The sequence below is a fragment of the Lynx rufus genome, unplaced genomic scaffold, assembly GCF_022079265.1.
Source record: "Lynx rufus isolate CCGP_SWC_20201006 ecotype Redwood Valley unplaced genomic scaffold, mLynRuf1.p SCAF_16, whole genome shotgun sequence".
NCBI lineage: Eukaryota > Metazoa > Chordata > Mammalia > Carnivora > Felidae > Lynx > Lynx rufus.
In genome coordinates this window covers 40597751-40624364 of record NW_025814830.1, presented here as the reverse complement: position 1 = coordinate 40624364, position 26614 = coordinate 40597751, and the positions used below count along the sequence as shown (strand labels likewise).

Below are 26614 nucleotides of genomic sequence, written 5' to 3'. Positions count from 1 at the left end.
TGTGGGACTCAAACCCACGGACTGTGAGATCATGACCTGACCCAAAGTCAGACCCTTAACCAACTGAGCACCCAGAGGCCCCTGTAGATCCTTAATTATATAGAATAAACTGATGGTTAACAGAAGGGAGGTAACAGGAGCAGGGGGGATGGGGGGTGGGGGGAGATGGGTTAAAAAAGTGTTGGGGATGTAGTGAGCACCGAGTGAAGTATGAAATTGTTGAATTACTATATTATACACCTGAAACTAATATTACACCGTATGTTAACTAACTGGAATTAAAATAGAACTTTAAAAAATAAAAAGAAAAAAGAAAAAGCCATTATGTCACACACACCAAACAAGATGCCAGAACACACACCCAAGGATCAATGGGGAGAGGGAGAAGGAAAGAAGGAAGACAAAACTGCTGGTCTTTCTCTCTGCCTTATGAGGGATCACAAGAAGTATCTGTGAAATTTGAATTCCAGTAACGACCTCTTCCCTGGGATAGAACTGAGGGCAATTACAGAGAAATTATTGAATATTTCTTCCCTTGAGAGTAAACTGGGTCATGCATATGTGGATTCCCCTTTGCTAAGGGTGCCACTCTGTACACAGCCAATTTAAAATACAACTTCAGGGAAACAAAACAAGATTATCAGTACATAAAAACTGAACATATGTGAATGATGCAGCGGTAACATCACTGAATAATTTCCATTACTACTTCCATAACTGAATTCAACTCAACAGTTAAACAATTTAAATTAAGCAGAAAGGTAATTTGATGCCAAGAAAGATGTGGTAAACTGGAGAGTGGAAAAATACTTGCTTAAGCCACAGACTATTCATCTGAGATGGATCATTGAAGGGGCCCATGCTGTAGATTTCCTTATGCTGGTATATCATCTGAAAATATCTGGCTTCGGTTTAAAACAGGATATTCTTAAATGTTTTAAGTTTCCCAAAGCTTAAATCAGCAGTCAGTTCATTTAGTTTGTGGGCAATGCACTAACTTAAGATCTTTTCTTTCCACAAACCAAAATTAATCAATCATCTGTCCCTGTAAAGAATTTGTGCTTCTGAAAGAATTTTAAATCTACGTTAGGAAAGGCCTGAGGTAGTAGGTCTAAAAGGAGGAATTGTGGCAAAGTCTCACTTCTTAGAAACTGCTGTCTCAACATGTTTTTCTTCTGAGGAGCAATAAAATTCCATATATGATATAAGACTTGATGTGGGATGCCTGGGTAGCTCAGTCATTTAAGTGTCTGACTCTTGATTTTGGCTCAAGTCATGATCATCTCATGGTTGGTGAGTTTGAGCCTCACACTGGACTCCACGCTGACACTGCAGAGCCTGCTTGGGATTCTCTCTTTCTCCCTCTCTCTGCACCTCCCCTGCTTTCTCTCTGTCTCTTTTTCAAAATACATAAATTAAAGGGGTGCTTGGGTGGCTCAGTTGGTTAAGTGTCTCACCTTCGGCTCAGGTCATGAACCCATGCTTTGTGGGTTTGATCCCAGCATCAGGTTCTGTGCTGACAGCTAGGAGCCTGGAGCCTGCTTCAGATTCTGTCTCCCTCTCTGTTTGTCCCTCCCCTGCTCATGCTCTGTCTCTCTCTCTCTCTCTCAAAAACATTAAAAAAATACTATTCCAAATAAAAAAGCAAAAACTTTAAAACTTTTTTTTAACATTTATTTATTATTGAGAGACAGAGACAGAGCACAAGCATGGGATGGACAGAGAGGGGAGGAGACACAGAATCTGAAGCAGGCTCAGCACAGAGTCTGACACAGGGCTTGAACTCACAAACCGTGAGATCATGACCTTAGCCAAAGTCAGATGCCCAACCAACTTCCCCCAAAAAGGGAAGGAAAGGACTTAAGGAAGCTGCTTTAAATGGAAAAGAAACAGCAAAAATCCAAAGATGAACATTATTTTTAAAAGTAAAATTATTTTAAAAAATAGTGCATAAAATTCACGACCTGCATTTAGTATGAATAGCAACCATCATATTATATTTGTTATAAGCTCTATCTATCTATCTATCTATCTATCTATCTATCTATCTTTAATTCAGAGAGACAGAAAGTGCAAGCAGGGGAGAGAGACAGAGAAAATCTTAAGCGGACTCCAGGCTCAGTCCAGAGCCCAACGTGGGGCTTGAACCCATGACCCTGAGATTATGACCTGAGCTGAAATCAAGAGTTGGACACTCAACTGACTGAGCCCCCAGGTACCCCATAAGCTCTTTAAAGGTACGGACTTTTGTTTGTTCAAAATAATGCCTTCTAACTGGGAAGATGTGAGGAGTTACTCCTGCTTTCTTCATTAGCCTTGAGTGAAAATTGGGAAGGACAAAAACAATGAAAAAGCCTCCTAGCCAAAGAGAACAGAGGAGACAGGGCCAGAGGCTGTAGCCCCTTGATCATATAATATGAAGCTGCAAAAAAGTATGCCTCGCTCAAGGTTAAATTTGATATGCCTGTAAGGGATCACAGAAAGGCTGGGAACAAAATGATGTAACTAAACATCACAGATACTCAGGTAATAGCTGAAATTATGGGAGCAAATGACCTAAACATAGGTTGTATACAAAGGAGATGAATGGGGATCCTATCACCTTCTATTGCTTCACTGACCTCCTAAACTAGCTAGCACCAGTTTCTCCCAATAGGCAGAATGAGATCCTGAAACAATTTTCCATCCAGATATGAAGTACAGAAAGGAAGTGAGGTTAACATTTTTTGAACACCTATCATGTGCTAGGTTATATAAAAAACTTGACATAACCTTCACAATCATTTGACTGAGAAAGAAACTGAGGCTTAAAGTTATTTTCCTGACATCATGCAGAACACTAGGTCTCCTTGGCTCCAAAGCCAATGCTATTTCTATAATATAACACAATCATCAGCACAGATTCACTTGGGTATATTCTGCTCAACAGTACTTTCTCTTTCCCTGGAAGAGAGGCAGCCCTGGCCTGTTCTCGTCACCTTACTGGGTCATAATAAGCCACTGATTCTCTAGCTCTTGCCTTAATTATGGCTCTCAGGCTGCGCCTTGACTGGTTCATGACAGCTGTTCAGCTTACTCCTACTGCTGAGGAGATGCTGCAGAGACAATGTCATGGAAAAGGCATGCATGAACTGCTGGTAAGTTAAAAAACACGTAAGAAGCAGAATTCTACCAGGGTCAAGACTTCTAATTCTATCATTCTCACTAGTGGAAAGGATAAGGAAACAGTCCACAATAGTGGATATTTCACAAATAATTTAAATCTTCACTATTTGTTGTTGTTTTGTAGCAGCAGCTTTACCTCTCTAATTACACTGTGCTCAAGCAAGTATTAAAATTCATCTTCCGTCTCAGAGTAAATGCAGCAGATTGTGGCAATTCAACGCTCCACCCGGAAACAGGACAAAAGAAACCTGACGGAGATGAAATATTCTAGGAAAATAAGTAGCAAAACTGATCCATCTTACAAGAATCATTAAGAGCTGATTGCTCACAGAAAACGTTTTAACCAAACATAAAACAAAACAAAACCAATTTATACAAAAATAAATTCCGGGTGCAGTACAAACTTAAAAATGAAAAATAAAACTTAAAACACAAGAAGGAAAAAAGAAAGAAAGAGAATGTTTTAACCAAATTTAAGATTATTATCCCCTAAATAAGAAATCCAAAATAACTTTTCAAACTTTTTTCCGAAAATCTGGGAATAGCTTCTCAGGGGAGTCTCCTGGGAGGCGGAGAAGGAGATGTGTTGCTGTTGACAATAAACACAAAAACACAATCTAACAGGGTTAAACATTCCTTTCAGATGCACTTTGTTCCCAAACTGGTTAATACCCAATGATTTACTAACAGTCCCCGCCCCCAACCTAAAAATACATTTCTCCCATAAATAATTTTAGATTTCTTCAAATGGATATAATGAATACCTTACTAAGCAGTATTAAAGGGTTTTATGTCCATGCCTTTTTAATCCTTCCTATTTCACCACATCCTCCCCTCCCCATTCAGCATATCAACTTGGCAAAAATAAGTTAGCCTGGTATTTTAAGTACAGACCTGCATTTGAGACAGTCTTACAAGTTCAAGACTGCAACTTTTGGCTCACTGCATTCTCTCCCATTTATTCGCGTTAATGAGTAGTCCTCCTAGTTTTGTGGCATTAATACCATTACAATGCTACAACTGTACGAGATGCTTAAACAAAAGGTAAAGGAGGCATCAAGATCTTTTAAATAATCATGCATTCACAGGTAATACTTCATTATTCCAGGTAGCAACTTCTAGGCCAGGATGCTGTTTTCCTATGGCTTTCCTGAATATTCTGCTTCAAAACCAGACCCTAAAAGTGTGATAGGGAGTAATTATAATAAAACAGAGAGAGAGGACTCCATTTGTCTGAAACTTCAGTGATACGTTGCTGAAGAGGAAACACACATAAATAGGTCAGCAGTGTAGAGCAAAGTGTTTGCTAAAAGTTACACAGCAGTCTTCTGCCATCACCCCACAAAGAGAAAGAATGAAGATCTTTAGGGTAAAAGAACCTTGTCAATCAGTTGAGGACAAAGTGATAGCAAAGAAAAACAGTCAATATGAAAAAATTATTTCAGGATGGATCATAGGTCTAAACTTGAAATGCCACCATAAAACTTCTAGGAGAAAACACGGAATATCTTCGTGACCTTGAAGTCAGCAAAGATTTCTTAGGACACACAACACCAACCGTGAAGAAAAAATTGCAGCTCAGCTAAATATCCTTAATGGAAACGAGTAGACAAGCTACAGATTAGAAAAAAAATTCACAACACACTCTTCTGACAACCAACTTGTACCTGGAATACAGAGTTCTATAAGAATAACTGAACAACCGAGTAAAAAATATATCTAAAAGACTTGAACAGACACTTTTAAAGATACGTGAATGGTCAATAAACACGTGGAAAGGTGCTTTTTCTTTATTCACCAGGGAAATGGAAATTAAAAACCACAACAAAATACCATTTCATAACTATTACAAGGGCTAAAATAGTAAGATGAATAACATCTGATGTTAGCAAGGATATGAAGCAATTGGAACTCTCATACATTGTTGTTAGGAGTGTAAGATGGTACATTTACTCTAGGGGATTGTTCTGCAGTTTCTTTTAATGTTTTTTTTTTTTTCACGTTTATTTATTTTGAGAGAGAGTGAGAGCAGGGGAGGAGCAGAGAGAGGGGGAGAGAAAGAATCCCAAGCAGTGCACAGCCTCACTTCCTCAATTTCACAAACCATGAGATCATGACCCGAGCTGAAACCAAGAGTGAGATGCTTAACCAACTAAGCCATCCAGACACCCCTAGAGCATGTGACTCTTGATCTTGGGGGTCATAAGATCGCGCTCCACGTTGGGCATAGAGCTTACTAAAAAAAAAATTGATACAGATAAAAACTATGAATCTCAAAAGCATGATGACAAGTGAAAGAAGCCTTATGCAAGACAGTGCCTACTGTATGGCTCCATTCCCACATAAATTTCAAGAACAAAACTGGTAAAAGAAATCAGAAAGTAGTTATCTGGGCTGAAGATAGGGAAAGAAATTGATTTGAAAGAGCAAAGAGAACCTTCTGGGGGTGATAGAAATGTTCAACAGCTTCTGTTGTGGTTACACAGGTATATATAATTGCCACAACTCATTGAGCTGAACACCTAAAAACATATTATTGTATTCATTATATTCCAATTTTCAAAAATGTTAAGGAATCAGAATTAATCCAAGTGATAGTTAAATAGTCCAGCACAAAGAAAAATCTGACAGCTTTTTAATTTCATCTGAATTATCAAGACTGTGAAATATTTAAAATATGCTAAAGGGGCTCCTGGGTGGCTCAGTCAGTTAGGCGTCTGACTTCGGCTTAGGTCATGATCTCACGGTTCGTGAGTTCGAGCCCCGCGTTGGGCTCTGTGCTGACAGCTCAGAGCCTGGAGCCTGCTTCTGCTTCTGTGTCTCCCTCTCTCTCTGCCCCTCCCCTGCACATGCTCTGTCTCTCTCTCAAAAATAAATAAAGAATTTAAAAAAAAATTGAAAAAAAATATGCTAAAAAAATGTAGTGTCAATATCATGAACATTCATATAACTCAACTTGATCAATCTTAAACATTCTGTCATATTTGTTCAGGTTTATTTCCTCACAAAAAGCCCCATGAACCTCTCTTTGACTCCATTCACCTTCTCATGCCCTAGTAGTAATCATATCCTGAATTTGGTGTATAACAAGTTCATTATTTTTCTTTTATTTCAACTCCAGAGACCTAAAAAATAAACTGCACTGAAAGAGCATGTTTAGGGACCTGTATTTTAAATAACCTTTTTATACTTGAGATCTGATGCTCTGTATATTCCATCCTTCTTTCATTTAGCAAACATACATGGTAACAGTGATATGAGTGATGTTTTGCTAGGTGCCAAGGACACAGTCTACAGGAGAATGCCTGGCATAAAAATAATTTCATGCCAGTGTGCTAATGCTAATAGAGAATACATAAAACTTTTTCAAAAGATGTTGATTCCTTACCTAATCAAAATATTCCAAACATCTAAATCATTATGAGTAGATTTGCTTGACAACAAAGGCCAACACAAATATAATATTTATTGCAAATAATTTCCCCCTTTCTCTTGATTTTTCACACTAAACAGGGCAAAGAGAAAGGAATTATTTGGCATCTAAGTCCTAGAGTTTGGTCTTTCTTTGCCAAAATTCATTAAGAGAGTCTTGCCCTCATTCACTAAAGAACAATGAAGAAATCTCAAGTTACACAATAATCAGTGGCAAAATTAATTGCAATCTAGATCACTCAATATTCCTTCTTCCTAAGTGATTCTTTTCTGCTTGAAGAAGACAGCTTTATAAATGCTGCCTGTGTTGGTCCAAAGGAGATTAGTTACAATGAAAGATGGAAAAGCAAAGGCTGATTTATCTGCAGATCTACAACATAAAATCTCTTATCTGACACTTGTGTTTATCTCTATCACAACAATAAAGTTCACAATAAGGTATTACAAATCCTGAGGCTCCATCTGAATGATCAAAAAGAGATTAAATTGTATTTAGGGTATTTTTAGTGTTAAAAATAATTTGATTATATTTTAACTCTCTGACAATCCATGATGTATTTGTACACAATCAGTTTATTTAAAAAAAAATTCTTTTTACATTTATTTATTTTTGACAGACAGAGCACAAGTGGGGGAGGGGGAGAGAGAGAGAGGGAGACACAGAATCTGAAGCAGGCTCCAGGCTCCAAGCTGTCAGCACAGAGCCCGCTGTGGGACTCGAACCCACGAACTGCGAGATCATGACCTGAGCCAAAGTCGGACGCTCAACCAACTGAGCCACCCAGGCGCCCCTACAATCAGCTTATTTTAACAACAACTCTTCATTCGCTATCTTATATTTAGAGTGATAAAATATGAGAACTAGAAGGCATCCTATTTTTAATAGATAAGAAATATAATGCCTGTAATGCTGAAATTATTTTTTCCAAGGTTACATAGAATGCTAACGGCCATCAGAAATGCTTTGCTTTATTTTTCTCCCAAGTATCTTGTCCTCTTGTGCTTGGGTTTAGAAGTATTTTTGGTGTCAGAAGACTCAGGTAGTTTCTGTAACGATCACGTCCCAAGGACTGGAGATATCTTAAAGATCCCAAAGACTTCTTTTGAGACCCAAGTACAAAAGAAATAGAAGAAAATATAAGAAAAAAACCCAAAAACAAAAAGATAAGAGCGAGGGAAACTGGTTGGTTGAAGAATAACAAGAGTGGACCAGATCCTTCTCGCAACCACAATCTCCCTAGAGAGAAGCGGAGGGAAAACATTTTTCTTGTCAAAATATACATATGAAAATATATATACAAATATATATGAATATATTTATAAATCTGCCAGACCTGGCTACTAAAAAACATCTCGGCAGCATTTAAAATTATTTTATTTCTTTATTTACCAATGTCAATGCCATAGACTAATCTTGTAATATTATTACTCCATATCCAGAAATGAAATTAACAAGTACAAAAATCAACTCTATGACACTGTAGGTAGACAAAGCAGATCAATATCAAAACATCTGTGGTAAGCAGTGACTTTCAGAAATATCACTTTAGTCTTTGTCTTATTTTTTGGCAGAATTTATATTTGCCCAGAGCCAGCTTAATTTTTTTCAATTACTTTTACTTTATGTTCATTGAAAAACAAATGCAGTTTTATTCTACAATGTAATTAATAATCTTTGAAGAGACTAATGGCAAACATTTATCCTTAGCACCTAAAATGTAGTACTGTTTACTAGGGTTTTTAAAAATATAGATAGCCCTTATTGCAATGAAAACAGCTAACAATTTAAATACTTCTACTGGCCACCAATTACAGCAGAATAAGGAGGTAAATCCAAGACGCTTAGTGTTCAGTGAAACAGATTGTATTTCATTTGGGCAAACATTTATTTGTAAAAGTAAATATGGTTTAGAGATGTTTTTCAAAAGTAAACTAACATAGGGGCGCCTGGGTGGCTCAGTCGGTTAAGTGTCCGACTTCAGCTCAGGTCATGATCTCACAGTTCGTGGGTTTGAGCCCCGCGTCAGGCTCATGCTGACAGCTCAGCGCCTGGAGCCTGTTTCAGATTCTGTGTCTCCCTCTCTCTCTCTGCCCCTCCCCTGTTCACACTCTGTCTCTGTCTCAAGAATAAACACTTAAAACAACAACAACAACAACAGTAAACTAACATAGTAATATACCAAAAATGGAAGAGCACCAAAAAAGTTTGGCTACGGGGTGCCTGGGTGGCTCAGTTGGTTGAGCATCTGATTTTGGCTCAGGTCACGATCTCATGGTTCATGAATTCGAGCCCCATATCTCTCTCAAAAATAAATAAATAAACTTAAAAAAAAATTAAAAGGGCTTAGCAGAGTGAGCTCTCAATAACATCATTATTATTTCCATTGTTTTAATTTTTAATTTACAATTTAGTTATAAAATATTTTGAGGCACCTGGCTGGCTCAGTCAGTACAGCATATGACTCTTGATCTAAGGGGTCATAAATTCGAGCCCTGCGCTGGGCATACAGATACCTTAAAAAAAAAAAAAATGTTTCTTAACTCTATAGCTTCAACATCTGCACTGTAATAGCAGAAGCAAGTTTGCCTAGAAACCACCCCATTCCACATTTCAGTTTGGCGAGGATGCCAATCGCGATATAACAGCGTTGGGCACATGACCCAGGTCTAGATCACAGTCTCCATCACCTTAGAAATAGTGCTAGTTTGAAGAGGTGGGCAAAGCAGAGCTAATCAGAGTCCTTGCCAGAGACTGAAATGCAGGTGCCAGAAGAAAAATGTTTCTTTTTTAACAGGGGTTATTAAGTTAGGGTGATATATTCCTAGACTGCCAATGCCATTTTAGCTGACTAGGCAGAATCAGACTCCACAGCAGGAGATGTTGCAGCCAAGATAATCTGAGCCTTTGGATCCCTCTGGACCTAAACCTAGATCCGCCCCCAGTCTTAAGAACTATGTGAGGCAATACGTTCCACTTCTGCTCAGTTTGGTGTGGGTTTCTGCAACAAAAATACTTCTTACTAAAAACTGTATGCATCTATTTCGATAGACAAAGATTTTTCTCTATCCCAACCTACCTCTACCTTCAAGGCCTGCCCCTAAGCTCTAGCTATACATTTTTGTTGTCCCTGTTATAACACAGTCATGATGCATACTTGTGAAGTTGCTTGAAATTCATACAAAAGTAATGTTCAAAAACTCAAATAAATGCTGGGAATGATTTATTAGTCACTTCGGAGTGTCAAAAGCTTTTGAAAATTTCCAACTAGCTCATCTGTACCCAAGTGTATTCTTCTTGTGTTCCTTTTATATCTGTCTATAAAGTTTCTAAATCCCTCAACTAATAGAGTAATTAAGACCATCTTCTGATGTTTTTAGAACATCATAGTAGATCACTGTTGTTTATGTCTGCCTGGTATCCATTTTCCTTTCTTCCAGTAACACCATGTTGACTATCCTTGGAGACACCCCACTTTCAGTCCACATAGAACCAGGGGAATTACCCTATTCCCTGACTCCAAGGTGAGTACATGATCTGGGCCTGGCCAATCAGAACTCCTTGCACATGAGTGGAACATGGATGAGTGAGGTCCAGTACTCCTGGCAGAATGATTGGGAAATAGGTGTTACAAAGACATTAGTTTTCTTCAAATGAATTTATGAATTTAATACAATTTTAATCAAAATCCTAAAGGATTTTTTAATGATAAAATCATTCTAAAATTGAGAGAATTAAGTATACTCTCAGCCCACCCTGCAATTGTTTACTGTTATTTTTCAAAATTTTCTTGACTGGTATAGCTCACTTGAATGATCAGATATTAAATCTTAAAAGGTTTAGTATGTTATAGTTTAGTATGTTACAAAACACTCAAATAGAATATAATACAAAATCCAGAATCAGACTGCAGAATACAACAAATTAATTATATAAAAGGGTCCATTTCAAATCAATGAGGAAAGGCCAGGTCATGCCTACGGTGACAGATACACAGCATGTGTACTATACCTCACCCATGCGGCACACTCATTGCAGACATCACTAATTAAGCAGAGCATGCTTTCCTGCTGGACCCAGGTATGGCTTTGGAATCTTTCCCTACATGGCACTCCAGGCAGCCCCATCAATCTATTAGACAACTCATGCAAGAGCATTATTTGACAAATAATGCTAAGATAATCAGTTAACTGTTTGGAAAAATAAAGTTAAACCTCTATGGCAGACCATATGCCAAAATAAATTCTACGTAAAGAGTTAAATGTAAAAAAATGAGACCATAAAAAGACTAGAACAAAGCTTTTGCAAAAGATATTCTCAGAGAGAAGCATAAGCTCTGAGATGAGGAAATGTGAGAGGGAGTGATGGAGCAGTGGTCCTCAGCAATGCCTTGGTTCTTGACATCACTGACGCAGGGCTGCTTAGTTTTTTCTGGAGTCCTGAGACTTGTCTGTATCTATACCACCACCATTTTACTTAAACTAGTTTAAATAGCCTTCTGTGCTTTAAAACCAAAAGCACATTAAATAAGGCATATATACTTTCTTTCAGAAATTTTTTTGTTGATCAACTCCTTTTACTACTAATAAAGAAGTTTATGATTTTTTTTTTTTTTTTAAATAAGAGAGAGGGCGCCTGGGTGGCTCAGTTGATTGAGTGTCCAACTTCAGCTCAGGTTGTGATCTTGTGTTCCAAAACACAGAGCCCCGTGTTGGGCTCTGTGCTGACAGCTTAGAGCCTGAACCTGCTTCAGATTCTGTGTCTCCTTCTCTCTCCCCATCTCCCACTCATGCTCTGTCTCGCAAAAATAAACACTTAAAAAATTTTAAATGAGAGAGTGAGAGAAAGAAAGAGAGCACGCATGGGCAGGGGAGGGGCAGAGAAACAGGGAGAGAGAGAATCCCAAACACACTCTGCAATGATGGCCCCTGTGGGGCTTGATCTCACAAACCATGAAATCGTGACCCGAGCCTAAATCAAGATTCGGACACTTAACTAACTGAGACACCCAGGTGCCCCAGTCTATGACTTTTCTGAATCCCTTTCAAATCAAAGCTTCCCATTTTCTGAGTGTGAAGTATAACATTTTATATACATGACAGATTATTCTTAACTGTAGTTATATGTCAAAGCATTCTAGCAACTTCTAGCGAGCCAGATTACAGAAACAAAAACCAAGCTGGAGTTTAGTAACTATTTTACTCTTTCCAAAAAGCCAATCTACTGACACCATAATCACTGGCACTTTGTTCCTATACAAAATCATTTCATGAGATTTGTTTTTAAAATGAAATCAAACACAAATTGTATGAAGAAATCAGCGTAGCTTCCTTAGAATGGCACTCACATAAAGTGACTAAATCAACTGTATTTCTCCAGACACAAAACATTAAGTGTACCAGAACATACAATCATTTCTCTGAAGCTAAAAGCTCCTTTCTCTAATCTAGGGGGGGAAACCCTTTAAAGGAAGAATATGCTCTCATGCTGTGTGACCAGATGTAAAGTACTGTTTATAAAACTAAAATTTTTCTTCTCAGTGTCCAGAGCCAGCAGTTATATCACCTAAGTGCTTTATAACAAAGCTAAATGGTATAAGCTTAACACCCTCCCAAAGTATTCCATTTTTTCCCACTGTCAACAACCATTTTCCTATTATCCCCGGAGAGAAATCTCAGGGCTAATTGATGATATCCAATCTGTACCCACAGCCCATCATTTCATCCTTGAAAACAGTGGCTCTCAATTTTCCACCCAACGTCTCTGATGGATCAAATGCCTGGCTAGCAACAGAAGCGCACTGCCAGAGATTCTCCACACGTGTCAAATCTTTGGGAGCACAGGCAGTGAGAAGGAGGCTTTCTGGGTAGAAAAAGGTCCCCGGCGGATTCTGCTGACCCCTGGCAAAAATCATCTGCTTTAATATGTTTCCTGAATTGCATCTTCGTATCTATTCCCTGCTACCACCACTACCCCATTCAATGATTATCATCTCTGCTTTGGGTTGCTTTTTACTCTAACAGCTGTAGTTTTTCCTACCTTTTGTCTTTCCTCTTTGCATTGGATCCAGATCATCCACTGCTGCCAACCCAAAATTCTGTTCCCATCATGTCACTTCCTGGCTCAAAAATGGATTGCATCAGTTCCCCACTCCTTCTATCTCTTCAGCCTCTTCCCTTGCCTGTTGGCCTTGTTTCCTTGCTCTACAAATATGTCCCAATTATTTCCCATGCAAAACAAAATAAAGAACAACCAACTACAAAACTAAAACGTTCTTTGGACACTTCATTCAACTCTAGTTACCATCTTTGCTTCTTTGATTTTTCTGAGAACTTTTAAAAAGCATAGTCTATTCACTGCCTTCTGCTCCTGTCATTCTGCTGAAATTGCTCTTATGAGAACTTTAATGATCTGGTTCTCTAATTACCAAATCCAACAGATTTCATTTTTGTTCTTTACTTTCTTGGCTTCTGATGCTGATCACATCCTCCTTTTCAGATTCTTGCCTCACTGACTTCCACAGCACCATTTTCTCCCGACTCTCTCCCTACCTCCTGGACCATTTCTTTCCAGATTCTTCTACTCCCACTCCTTGCTTCAAATGTAGGGGTTCTGCAGGGTTCCATCCTGGTTCTACCTCCCTTTTTTATTTGCATCCTCTCTTGATGATTATATCTATCCTCATGGCATCAATTACCACCTTACCCTTACATCTCCTAAGTCTTCATTCAGTTCTCACATTTCTCTTCACTATAGACCACACTCCAGACCCGCTATTGGACTTTTGTGCCAGAATGTCACACAGGTAACTCAAATTCAACACGTCCAAAACCAAACTTATCTTCACCCAAAACAGAGTTCCTCCCCTGTCAATTTTGTTATCTGGTTTCCTAAGCCAGAAATCTAGGAGTTTCCTCCACTTTCCTTTTTCCCTCGGTCCCCAAACCGATCATTTAGACCTGCTGTTTCTATCTCACTATTTTTCAGTCTCAATATCCTTATGGTGTCACAACAGCTTCCTAACTGCTTTCCCTTACCTCATGTCTTGAGCGCCTACACTCCATCTGCCCCTCTGAACTTCCTAAGACATCACTCCCTCACTTATTTTTAGTATTTTCTATTTAATGTTTATTTATTTTGAGAGAAAGAGAGGAAAAAAACATGAATGGGGGAAGGGCAGAGAGAGAGACTCCAAGCAGGCTCCACACTGTCAATACAGAGCCTGATGTGGGGCTCAAACACATGAACGTGACATCATGGCCTGAGCTGAAATCAAGAGTCGGACACTTAAATGACTGGGCTACCAAGGCACCCCATCACTACCTCATTTAAAGCCCTTTAAATTAACCTGGTGGCTCCTAGGCCTAAAACTTCTGACAGCACACACCATTAGGAAAAGCGTGAGCCTACACTCTCAACCTATGAATATTGTCTAATACATGTATATTATTAAACATCCATAAAATACAGAAATCAAGAAAGAATGAGATGAAGATGAAATAAAAACACTAACGTATTTCTGATGATGTCATACTATCATTGTTACTACATTATTCAAACTAGAATATACTCTTAGGGTCAAGTTCATTAATAATGACAGTGTATTAATCCACATTTCAAATAAGTCTTCTTGGCAATTTCATTTTTTAGGCTGACTTCTTGACAATACGGTTACCTTGAGATGTGACAAAGAGCTCCTATTAGGAGAAATGTTGGCTTTGCCTTTTTGTTATTGTTTATAGTGTTATAATTGCCTTCAATCCATGGTTTCTTTGTGCAAATCTTAAGGCATTTATTTTGTGAAGACTAATTTAGTTAAAAGCACATGCAATATATACATTCAATCATGCTCAAGAAAACTGCAGTAAGTCGCGGTATAATAGCAGACTAAACAAACAAACAAACAAATAAAACAAGAGCAGACAAATTAGTAAGGTCGCCACTAGCAATCCCTTTGCTTTGTGAAGCTTCCACTCTTTCCTTGAGATTTCACCTTGTGTACCAAATGTGTAATGGCCCTGTCTTGTAAGATTAAGAGAACAAGTGTCACCAATACATTAAATATTAATAAAGCTCAAATTCTTTTTTCGGGTTGAAAAGCAAATATAAGCCCCACTGAGAAACCATTGCTTGCACTGCACACAAGGCACTTGATGATCTCTGGCCTCCGCCCATCTTCCCAAGTACACACTTCCCGTACCTTACTTACCACGCTTTACTTCTCTCAACACACCAGCTACTTATCACTTTCCAACCTTTGACACGCTGTCTCCTTTGCACTTCTTTCTCTCCTCTAGGGCACCAAATTCTCACCTCTTTTAAAGCTCTTATCACAAACCTATTATAACTATTTCCTTCCTAGCCTAAAGGGTGGGGATTACTCCCAATTTTTGATTCCCGGCATCTACCACAACACCTTGTTTGCAGTAGGTACTTAATAAATGTTGACTGACAGAATGAAAAAGGTCCAAATTCCTCTGGCTGGCTTTCAAGGCCTTGCATAATCTAGCTCCAATTTATCTTCCCAGCTTTATTTTCTTCCAAGTTCAATCCTATTCTCCTCACTTCCTATCATGTGTCAAGTTCATTTTGGCTTTTGCTCAGGTTATCCCCTCAATTTGGAAGGACTTCCATCTACAGGGAAGCAACCTGTCCCTCAAGCCTCAGATCAAATGATCCTTTCCCCATGACAGCACACTCTGCTCTTCCACCCTATAACTGATCATTCCCCTCAGGGAACTCTTGAAGAGGGAGTACTACCCATTTGATCAATTTCTGTGTGGCAGTTTTCTCTTTCCAATTTCAGTGTCAGCTCTTAGACACCAGGGACTACCTTCAGCTTATTTTGCACGCTGACCTCTCACAACACGTTGCAACATGATAATGTTCAGGAGATCCTAAGAGACCTGAGTGACTGGCTGTACGTAGCACAGTACAAGGCAGAAAGCAATGACCTGGGTTTTAGTCCAAGTTCCACCACTAATTAGCTAGTTGACCTCAAACGTGTCGTTTAACCTCTCTGGTCATTAATTCCTCGTCCAGAAGATGAGACTTTACAACTTTAAAAAATCCTGGTAAGATTTTTCCTTTTGCCCAAAGAACATTAAAATTTTTCCTCTAAAAATCAAGAGAAATTCTGAGACCTTTAGTAACTCACTTAACTTTAATGAACATTTGTAGAACAAAGATAAAATGCCCATCACTTCCAAGGACTGTGTAAAGGTCAAATGAGAAAATACAGATAAAAGTACATAGATAATTTAAAAATGTTAATAAAAACGTAAGGCATTGTTATATTATTTGGGGGAAAATGCAAGCAAGTGGCATTATTTGTTGTTCAATTAGGATAGGATGTAAACCTAACCAGGAACAGTGATTGGATCCTTGAATAGTCAGTCAGCTCAGAACAGCTGGACACTTCCACAGCCACAGGCTGTACCTCATTCCTTATGTACAAAGACACACATTTGATCACAAAGTAAAGCAACCTTTATCCCGGAAGAATTACACAGCAGGTAATATATTAAAGTTACTGAGTTATCAGTTAAGATCTAAATTAAAGCCTGGTTTTGGTTTCTAAAAATGTTCTTAGAATTTTCATAACCACTCTATATTAGAATCAATAAACTTCTCATATTTTGATAATAATTTGGGGGACATATTTTAGCACGAGACTCTATGAGAAGTAAACTGGTTACAAAAACATAGTTTCTCATATAAACATGTCTAATCATTCAAGTGAAACATGATGAGGCTAGTTAAACAAAAAGAAAGGAACACAGAAACACAAACTTCCTGACAATTTAGATGTTCTTGTAGAGATAAATTAATGACTACACACACAAAATCTCAAAGAAAATGTAGAATGTTTTCCTTAGAAGACTCCCAACTTGTCCAACATACACTGAAGAAACTGGCAGTATAGGAATCCAAACTAGCTTCTTTAACTTAGCAGCCTAGTAATGTCAGCAATATGTTACATGTCCCCTAACACACACAAAGAACCATATTATATAGAACACTGAAAATCTCAAGCCATTCTGGATACAAAAATTATTTTCAATTTTCAAGATACGTTTCATGCCAGTCCACTTCCTCTATACACTTAACCATTTTCTTTTCAGTAGATTTGATAACAAAACTTAGAATTACATTTAGGCAATAAATGACTTTCCAACAATATTCCAACGAGAATTGCTTCAAAAGTACTGATCATTTCTCAAATTATCAAACTTTTTTTTAATGTTTATTTATTTTGAGTGCAGGAGAGTGTGTGTATGCCAGCAGGGAAGGGGCAGAGAGAGGGAGAGAGAGAATCCTAAGCAGGCTCTGTGCTGTCAGCACAGAGACTTAGGTGGGGCTCAAACTCACAAATCCTGAGATCATGACCTGAACTGAAATCAAAAGTCACATTCTTAACCAAGTGAGCTATCTAGGCATCCTTAAAATATCAAACTTTAAGTTGAACACTTTAAAACTGTCTTCCCTAACCTCTTCTGGAACATTTTCCAATGTATAGTCTAATTTATTCACTTAGTTTATTTCATAGCCCTAAAAAATATAAATGCTAGAAGCTACTTAGACCCTATTTTTAGCACTCAGGATACACTAAATTCAACATCTAATATCTGACAGGTGAGTAGTCACCTCTTTATGCTTAAAATCTGAATAACTCTGCATGGCATATCTTAGTATCAATGCTAACAGTCACTAGCTAAAACTGCAAGTACACAGTGAGTAGCAAATTTTAAGTTTCTGAGTGATAAAATCACTTCTTGACCTTTTGGCTAAAATCAAGGGTAAGGTATGGGGGTGCCTGGGCGGTTCTGTTGGTTAAGTGTCCAACTTCAGCTCAGGTCATGATCTCACAGTTTGTGGGTTTGAGCCCCGCGTCGAACTCTGCGCTGACAGCTCAGAGCTTGGAGCCTTCTAAGGATTCTATGTCTCCCCTCTCCCTGCCCCTTCCCCGCTCATGCTCTCTGTCTCAAAAATAAAACAATAAAAAAATTTAAAATCAAGGGTAAGATTCTACAATAAATAAATAAATACATACATACAATAACAATAAATAAAATAAAAAAGAAAAAGAAAACAAAAAAATTAGAAAAAAATCAAGGGTAATGTTCTGAATGGTGAATGTGAAGAAGAAAAAATCAGAGGAAGAGGAAACTAAATGCAAAATTTTTTAAGTTTATTTATTTACTTTAAGAGAGAGAACACATGAGCAGAGGAGGGATAGAGAGAGAGGGAGAAAAGATGAGCAGAGGAGGGACGGAGAGAGAGGCAGAAAAGATAAAGAATCTCAATCGGTCTCCGCGCTGCCAGTGCAGAGCCCAGGGCGGAGCTCAGTGCGGGGCACAAATTCAAGAGCTATGATATCATGACCTGAGCTGAAATCAAGAGCTGGACACTTAACCGACTGAGCCACCTAGGTGCCTCTAAATGCAAATTTAAAAATAAAAATGTTGGCCTATACAAGAGATGTTAGGAAAATAGGAAAACAAGAATCTTTGCTTCTAAGAAATGCAAACTCATTTCTTTCTTTCTTTTTTTTTTTTTAATGTCTATTTATTTTTGAGAGAGAGACAGAAAGCAAGCAGGGGAAGGACAGAGAGGGAGAGGGAGACACAGAATCCGAAGCAGGCTCCAGGCTCCGAGCTGCCAGCATAGAGCCCGACACGGGGCTCGAACCCATGAACCATGAGATCATGGCCTGAGCCGAAGCTGGACACTTAACCAACCGAGCCACACAGGTGCCCCGCAAACTCATTTCTTAACCTGTTCGCCTAAAGTAATTATTTTTCTTACCATGTTTTTCTTTTCAAGTAAAATGGAACCTTGGATTTTAACTTGTTATCCTGGCTATTCTGAGAGTGCTCGTGTTAATTCAGAGCATACCTTCATGACCCAGTCCTACCTTCCTCATTCAGAGTTTTGTTTTTGTTATTGTAGATTACTGCCATATTCCCAGTCCCCAAAAAAGCATCCAGCACAAAAACTATCAAATGAATAACAACCCTTTGAAGGAGGTATTATCATCCTGGTTTTTCAGATGAGGAAACCAAGGCTTAGCAAGGTTGAGTAACTTGCCTAGGGGTTACAAACCACTACTCAGAAACAGACCCACGTTTGTCTGACCACAAAGTCCTCACTTGTATTTACCCTCACCGGGTAGAATAACTTCCTAATGTTTCTCATTTGTGTGTATTTTCTGGTGGCAGCTTTCTCTTAGGGGAAACTTTAGCTTCACCATCAACCTTTTCCCAGGCATCCGCAACCTCTGATCCCCATTAAGGTCTTCTATACATCTCTCCTTCCTTTGTGTCCTCTTCAGAGTTCTATTATAACATCACTTTAGCCCTTTGCTGCGGTTATTTCTCCCCTCTCTCTCTTATGTCAACTCCAAACTTCCTGAGGGCAGGAATCAGGGAACTTCAAGCGCCTCTGACACATGGCAGAGTTGAGTAATGTTTGATGTATGAATGAATAATCCTGACAAATCCATGGGATAATAAGGAGCCCTTTAGCTCAGTTCCCTAACCACAGGCAACCAGAGACTACTGCTTTGCTTTACCAGGGGGTGGCAAGGGCATGCCTAAGATTCCCTGCCCACACCACAAAAGAGTATCACTGTGCTGCTTAAGACAGCTTTTCAAGTTTTGAGACATCTAATGGAGGAACACTACGTTTCCAAAACTTGAAGGGCTAAGCATAAAATCTATCTTTTAGAAGTGGCCTACCTGGATGGAACAATAGCTCTCGATTTTAAATAATGTTTGCTTCAATTAAATGACTGTTTTCAGTGATTTTGCATATTCTAAATAATTTTATTTTTATATCTCTTTGTCTTGAAAGTGCAACTGCATACTTCCACACACATATAAGGACAAAAACTACTTGCCCTTTTTTTTTTTTTTCCAAAAACGACTTGTCTTTTACAAATTAGGAAAATAAAGTAGAACCTGTGTGTTAGGTAAAAAGGCACTCAATAAATATGTTATTATGCTGCTGTTTGTAAATCCTCCTTCTAAAAACACATGTGGCCTATTTTAGACTAATGAATACTGGGAAACATTTACTAGATGATTTTCATTTAACTGGTATGAATACCAGGTTCAAAATATACCTAAACAAAAGCTGTGTTTTTAAAAAAATATATGGTGTAGGGGCACCCGGGTGGCTCAGTCGGCTAAGCCTCTGACTTCAGCTCAGGTCACGACCTCACTGCTCCTGAGTTTGAGCCCTGCATCGGCCGGCCTTCTGCTGTCAGTGCGAGGACCACTTTTGCTTCCTGTCTCCCTCTCTCTCTGACCCTCCCCAGCTCGTGCTTTCTCTCTGTCTACAAAATAAAATAAAAAATAAAAAATAAAAATATGTGGTGTAAAGAGATGAAATATCTGTCCGTTACCACCGAGTACTACATAAACAGTACTACTTCAATATTCTGGCTCTGGGGCTCCTGGCTGACTCAGTTGAGTGCTGACTTTGGCTCAGGTCACGATCTCATGGTTTGTGGGTTCCAGCCTCGAGTCTGGCTCTCTGCTGACAGCTCAGACCCTGGAGCCTGGTTTGTATTCTGTGTCTTCCTCTCTTTCTGCCCCTCCCCCCCTCGAAACTAAAATAAACATTAAAAAAAATTCTGGCTCTAAGAATTTATAACCAAATGCACATCGAGACCAATTTCAAGGTACATATTTAAGGTTACAATTTTTAAAATAATTTTTTTAAGTTCCTTTTACTCATTTTGAGAAACAGAGAGAGCACAGGAGGGGCAGAGACAGAATCCAAAGCAGGCTCCACACTGTCAGCATGGAGCCCGATATGGGGCTCAAACTCACCAACCATGAGATCATGCATGACCCGAGCTGAAATCAAGACTTGACCGCTTAACCAACTGATCCACCCAGGCATCCCGGTTACAATTTTTTTTTTTTATATACCCACTACCCAAGCCACAGTCTACAATTTTACTCCATTTATTAACACTAATTTCTGAGAAGTGTCTGGTCCCACCTATAGTGAGATATAAATAATACTTGTAAATAGAATATTATAAAGATGGGACACGGAAATTTCACACTTGGAGCACATACAAACTAACATTTTCCCAAATATTTACAAGCAGATTTGGGAAAAAAAAAAAAAAAAAGTGAAAATCACTTTGCCAAGCTGGACTTCTGACCTCTCAGTTTGTGACTGGCCTCCCATTCCCCAAGTCCCTTCTGTTCTTCCTCTGCCAGGAATACCCTCCTGACTCATCTCTGCCTGTCTATGTCCATTACTTCCTTGGAGACCTGGCTCAAGATTCAGCTCCTTGAAAAAGGCCTCCCTGACGAATCCTGATTTCCACTGCTTCCTAACTTTGCATTTCCTTGGCATTTATATATAGTTTGCATTACATAATCAGTAACTTGTAAGTTGTTTTGCATTTTTCCATCATGTCCCCAACTAGAGACCAAATACAGAAACATTATCTGTTATATCCTCGTCTATATAGCCAGTAATAAATGCTTCTTGAATGACTGAATCACCAGTGAAAGAAAGCCAACTGCTCACAAATTTCTGAAGTAAGCCAACTGGCTTTTCAGATCACCTTTACAATACTCTACCACCTCCAATATGGATAGGTCCTTCAAAGAAATGAGATTTAATTTGGCCTGCCATAAATCATCACGAAGGATCCAGGTTACAGATCACTATACACTTAAAGTAAAAGTAGTGGCTATTCAAACCTATCTTGAGATTTAACATTTCAGGCTTCATTTAAAGCCTTGAAGCAGCATGCCTGTGAATGGTAGGAAGCTGGCACCGGTCTCGTGCAAAAGGGGCAAAACTCGGGGCGCCTGGGTGGCGCAGTCGGTTAAGCGTCCGACTTCAGCCAGGTCACGATCTCGCGGTCCGGGAGTTCGAGCCCCGCGTCAGGCTCTGGGCTGATGGCTCGGAGCCTGGAGCCTGTTTCCGATTCTGTGTCTCCCTCTCTCTCTGCCCCTCCCCCGTTCATGCTCTGTCTCTCTCTGTCCCCCCAAAAATAAATAAACGTTGAAAAAAATATATTTTTAAAAAAAGGGGCAAAACTCTAGTTGGCAGTAAATGTTCAAACACGTGAGCCTCCACTGTTAAACAAGGCTCATTAGCCACACGAACTTGCTGTTTCAGCTTTCCGTCTTCAATGAAGTGCTATGATCTCTTTTGGTTATTGTTGAGAGCCAATGATGGGTTAAATTCCCATAAATTAACCAGTAGTTTTGGTGGTTTGCCCAAGCATACCACTGGCATGGGTGTGGGTGATTTTTTATTTATTTATTTTAACAGACCTCTCGCCCCAGGAAGCCAGATGTGAATGAAGAAAGCGCCAACCGGGCACTTCTCGGGAGGCAAACCGAGACCTTCAGGACTCGAGCCCTTCAGTTTCCCCCTAGTTCTTAGTGTCAGCTTATCGTGCAGAGGCGGGGCTTCAAGCGCGGCTGCTTTTTACTAAATCTCAACCGAGTCTTCCTTAGGGACTGAAAGCCAACTTCTCCTGCAAGGACCATCAGTTTTTCCATACTCAAAGCCCTAGCAAGCAGAGTCAAGGAGGAGCCGGGCCACTAGCGCAAGGAAGCCGAGGACGCGGAGGGGGAGGCACCGGACCCGCTCCGTAAAGGGCAGGATAGAAGAAACAAAGTGAGCGCCGGCCGGCCCAGCGCCGCCCGCCCGCCCGCCCGCCGCCCGTCGGCCCCGCTCACCCTCCAGCAGCACCTCCTTGCCCGCGCGCTTCAGCGCCTGCACGGCCTGGTCGTGGGTGGCCTGGCGCAGGTCGGTGCCGTTCACCGACAGGATGGCGTCGCCCAGCCGCAACGCTCGGCTCTGGTCGGCCGCCAGCCCCGGGAAGATCTTGGAGATGAGGATGGGCATCCGGTTCTCGCGGCCGCCCTTGATGCTGATGCCCAGGCCGCCCGCCTCCTGCTTCACTACCCGCACCCGGCGCACGGGCGGCGACGCGCCCGCCTCGCCCGCCGGGCCCCGCGGCGGCGCGGGCGGGCTCGGGGGACCCAGGCCGCGGCTGGGACTCCCGGGCAGCGAGTCGCCGGCGCCACCGCCGTTCGGGAGGCCGTTGAAGGCGGCTGCCGCCGGCCCTAGAGAGGGCTCGGACTCAGCCGCCGCTGCGTCGCCGGTGAGGCTTAGGCTCTCTCCGCTGAGCTCGGCCACCACCCGAACCCAGCGCTCCCTTAGGAGCAGCTCCACAAGCCCCGCTTTGGTGGCCCGAGTCCACACCGCCATGGCCTGCCCCGCTCCCGCCGCCGCAGTCGCCGCAGCTACCCTCATTCCAGTCAGGCAGCCTCGGCGCTTCCCCCTTCCCGCCCGAGGGGGCGGGCCCGGCCCCCACCCCGCTGTCGTTTACTATTCATGAGGGGCCACGCCCATCGTCCGGAGGGGCGGGGAGCGGCGGGCGGAGCTGCTTCCGGAAGGTTAAGTTGCAGCGCTTAGGCTCGTTCTTTGCTGCTCGCTGGATGTGGACAGCCTGAGCGCTTTGGGGCTCTATCTCAGGTTCTCCTCCTTCGTTTCGTCTCCAAGGGCCACCCCCGAAGCTCCTGACCTCCACCGCGTAGCTCAAGGGAGCAGCCCCGGCATGGAGAGCAAAATCAGCTTCAAGAAGCACTTTGCAAGTCTGCAAGACTGGGTTGCACGTTCACTCTTGCATTGATTGGTTCATTATGTATTTACTGAGTGCTCAGCCCTGTGCTCCTTTTGATGCCTGGAGATGAGCTGAATAAAACGTACCACAGTTGAGAGCTGGCGGTCTAGTGGGGGAGGAGAGTGGAGAACCAACCATCCTGGTGTGATACTGTGTTGTTAAGTAACATGTAGAAAACGCCCTGAGAGCAGAGTAAAAGAAACATTCGTTTGGGCTTGGGGTCAGCTTCACAGAGGTATAGAAGGTGAGTAGGTGTAGCAGAGGGAATTGTATAAGGAAAGGTCTGGAGACAAGAATACAGGCATTTGTTACTCTGCTTTGTAATCACCCATTTGCTTGCCTAGAGTGACAGAGGGGTTTCTTTTTCAGCCCTGCACCCACTACAGGTAGGCCTCAAAGATATTTACAGGATGATGGTTACTTAGGAAGATGTCAGAAATCCAATGTGAACAGAGCATAGGGTCAGTGGAGGTAAAAGGATAGGACTGTGAAAAGTTTCATATAATTAAACATGGAAGAGTTTGGACTTGGCTTATAGATCTAACCTTCTTGCCCTGGAGGTCATGGCCTTTTGCTGTGGCAAATGTTGGTGGGTGTCCCCAGAAACTGTATGCACACTGCAGAGCCTGCAGTGGCTTTTATCCAAAGATAAAGGTGGTATAGTCCACCCCCTTGCAGCTTCATGGGCTGGGAGAGCTGAGGAAACTGAGGCCCAGAGAGCCAAAGACTCTGGTCCGAAGTCCACAGTGAGGAAGGAGAAAAAACTGAGGTCTCCCAGATTCCTGGGCATGACTACATACCTCAAGCCTCGAAAATGAGGATCCAGAAATCACACTGCTGAGACAGATCTCAGCAAAAACATGAGGTCAAGGTGCCCTCTAACTTCCCTTCAGCCCTAAAAGCGCAATCCCCATGTTTTCACTTGTTGGGAGTAGGGCTACAAGCAGAGGAAATGTGCACCGATTCCTGTAAAAGGGTCTGTATACCTGCTTGCTCATGAAGTACATGTTGAAGCTCGTGAGCCATGTTCTTGCACCTCTCTATGAATGCACATTCATGTGTGGGCAGGAACTTTCAAAGAGCCTCCTATACTAGGAGTTAAAACAATAAAAATGGAGACTGGAAAGTACCCAGAGCCCAAATGAAGAAAGAATTCAAAATGATAAAAGTATCTTACTAAAAAAAATCGTTACAGAAGAATCCTCTTTGCAATTAGTGGAGCAGGATTTTCCAAGCTGCAAATGTCAGCAGAAGCTCAAACCTCCAATCCTCTCCTAAATCAATTGTAGTGAGGCCAGTTCCCCGTTCCAGCAGGTCCCAATGTGCCTAAGTGCATCTGCAGTCACAGACGTTTCTGGCTTTGCTCCAGCTGAGGTGTGAGCCCCCAGAGGCCTGAGTTACATGCTTTTGAGAGAGCACTTGACAGCTGATTCCTTAGAGTATAAGCATTATTTTGAACACTTTTACATGCATAATTATCCAGAGGTTGGGCACTTGAAGACACCTTTATTAGCAAAAGAGAAGTGCTATAAATTATTTCTAAAAGTATCAATACCTTTTGATCAATAGAGCTGGAGGAAGTCATGGATCTTCCAACTAAATAGTAAAGGCACTTACATAAGATAGTAAGTTATGTAACAAAATATTTAGCTCTAGGAACAGAGAAGGTAATGAAGATTGCTATTTGGATTATTTGGGAGTTTTTACTTAAGCTATTTTTAGGGACACCTGGGTGGCTCAGTGGGTTAAGCCTCTGACTCTTGATTTTGCCTCAGGTCATGATCTGAGATCTAGCCCAGAGTAGGGTTTTGCAAAAACAGCATGGAACCCGCTTGGGATTCTCTGTGTCCCTCTTTCTCTGCCCCTCCCCTGCTGGTGCTCTCTCAAAATAAACATTTAAAAAATTATTTGTAAATATATCCATTTAAAATTCCAAATTTATTGAACTGCTTTCACAAGGTCCTCCATCAGAATCTAAATTTCAGTGTTCTCTCTCATCACTACTTTCAGATTAGCCAAACTCATCCAGTCAGTGTCTCCCAATGATGTCCTGCATGTTCCCCACTGAGGCATCCTTCCAAACACCTCCTTGCCTCTCTCAACTACTTTCCCACCTAGCAAGATCTCATCGTAGTTTTCACTGTCTACCCAGTTTTGGGGGGATTTTTCCTCTAAACAATTTTGTTGTATGCCTGCCTGTTTTGCCCAAGTAGGTTATAAAATACAGAAGGGCAGGGACCACCCACTGACTTCATTTCCTGCTATTCCAAAAATATTGCCTTGCTGAGAAGAAACTCATTAAACATGTGATTGATTGAAATTCAGTGCCTCCTGTGCTGTAGTCATTTCAAATAATCCCTCTGAAGGTTTACTGGTTCCTTGCAGAGTGAAAATTACCATCTAGGAAATCTCAAGTAGTGGGAATCTACTTACTGTGGATAATGAAATCTGAAACAAAAAGAGTACACATCTGTTTCCACGGTTTCTTAGGGACAGTGAGACAAGATTAGATAATTCTTTGAACATGTTATTTTATCTACCTCTAAAAAAGGAAATGGCTGAGATAATTCCTAATAAGCTTTTGTTCCTGTCACCTATCAATATGTAATAACAGGCTGTTATTACTATTCTGTTTCTCAGAACAAGGGATGGATCATTGCTACTTTATTTTTTATTACTCCTTTATATATTTTTCTAATGTTTATCTTAGAGAGAGAGAGAGAGAAAGAGAGAGAGAGAGAGGCATAGGTGGAACAGAAAGAGAGGGAGACAGAGAATCCTAAGCAGGCTCCGCACTATCAGTGCAAAGCCTGACGTGGGGCTGGAACTCACAAACAGAGTGGTCATGATCTGAGCTGAAGTCGGACACTTAACCGACTGAGCCATCCAGGCACCCCTATTTTTGATTACTCCTTTAAAATGAAGGGGTTAAGGGACGCCTGGGTGGCTCAGTTGAGCCGGTTGACTGCGAGATCGTGACCTGAGTCAAAGTTGGACACTTAACCGACTGAGCACCCAGGCGCCCCATGAACCTGTTTCTTATTCAGAAAAATTCAGATACCTTCTGCCTCTAATGGGGGTTGTAAGGGTCAACTGGGATGTCGTATGCTGCTTTACAATACCGTAGCTTCCACCCTTTAAGAATTCCATAAAAAGTACCTGCTCCTGATATTGTTACCTGTTGACCTTAAGCAGCAGCAAAACTACAGCCTTTGGTAAGAAGTCTCAAATTAAGAGTCTATACTTTATCTAGGAATGTGTCTGCCATAATACCATTTGATTCCAGGATTAAAAAACAAATGGCCAAATTAATTTTGGTGACAAACAGATCTTGTATAAAGCTA

General features: G+C 40.8%; 1 protein-coding gene across 1 annotated transcript in view; it reads right to left on the bottom strand.

Annotated features, from left to right (window-relative positions):
- Positions 1 to 22914, bottom strand: part of SNTB2 (syntrophin beta 2) — a 107373-nt gene extending 84459 nt beyond the window's left edge. Inside the window, exon 1 of the mRNA XM_047078661.1 lies at positions 22321 to 22914. Coding sequence (XP_046934617.1) covers positions 22321 to 22900 — 580 coding nt within the window. The 5' untranslated portion in view covers positions 22901 to 22914. The remainder of the gene's footprint in view (positions 1 to 22320) is intronic.
- Between the last annotated feature and the right edge of the window lie 3700 nt (positions 22915 to 26614).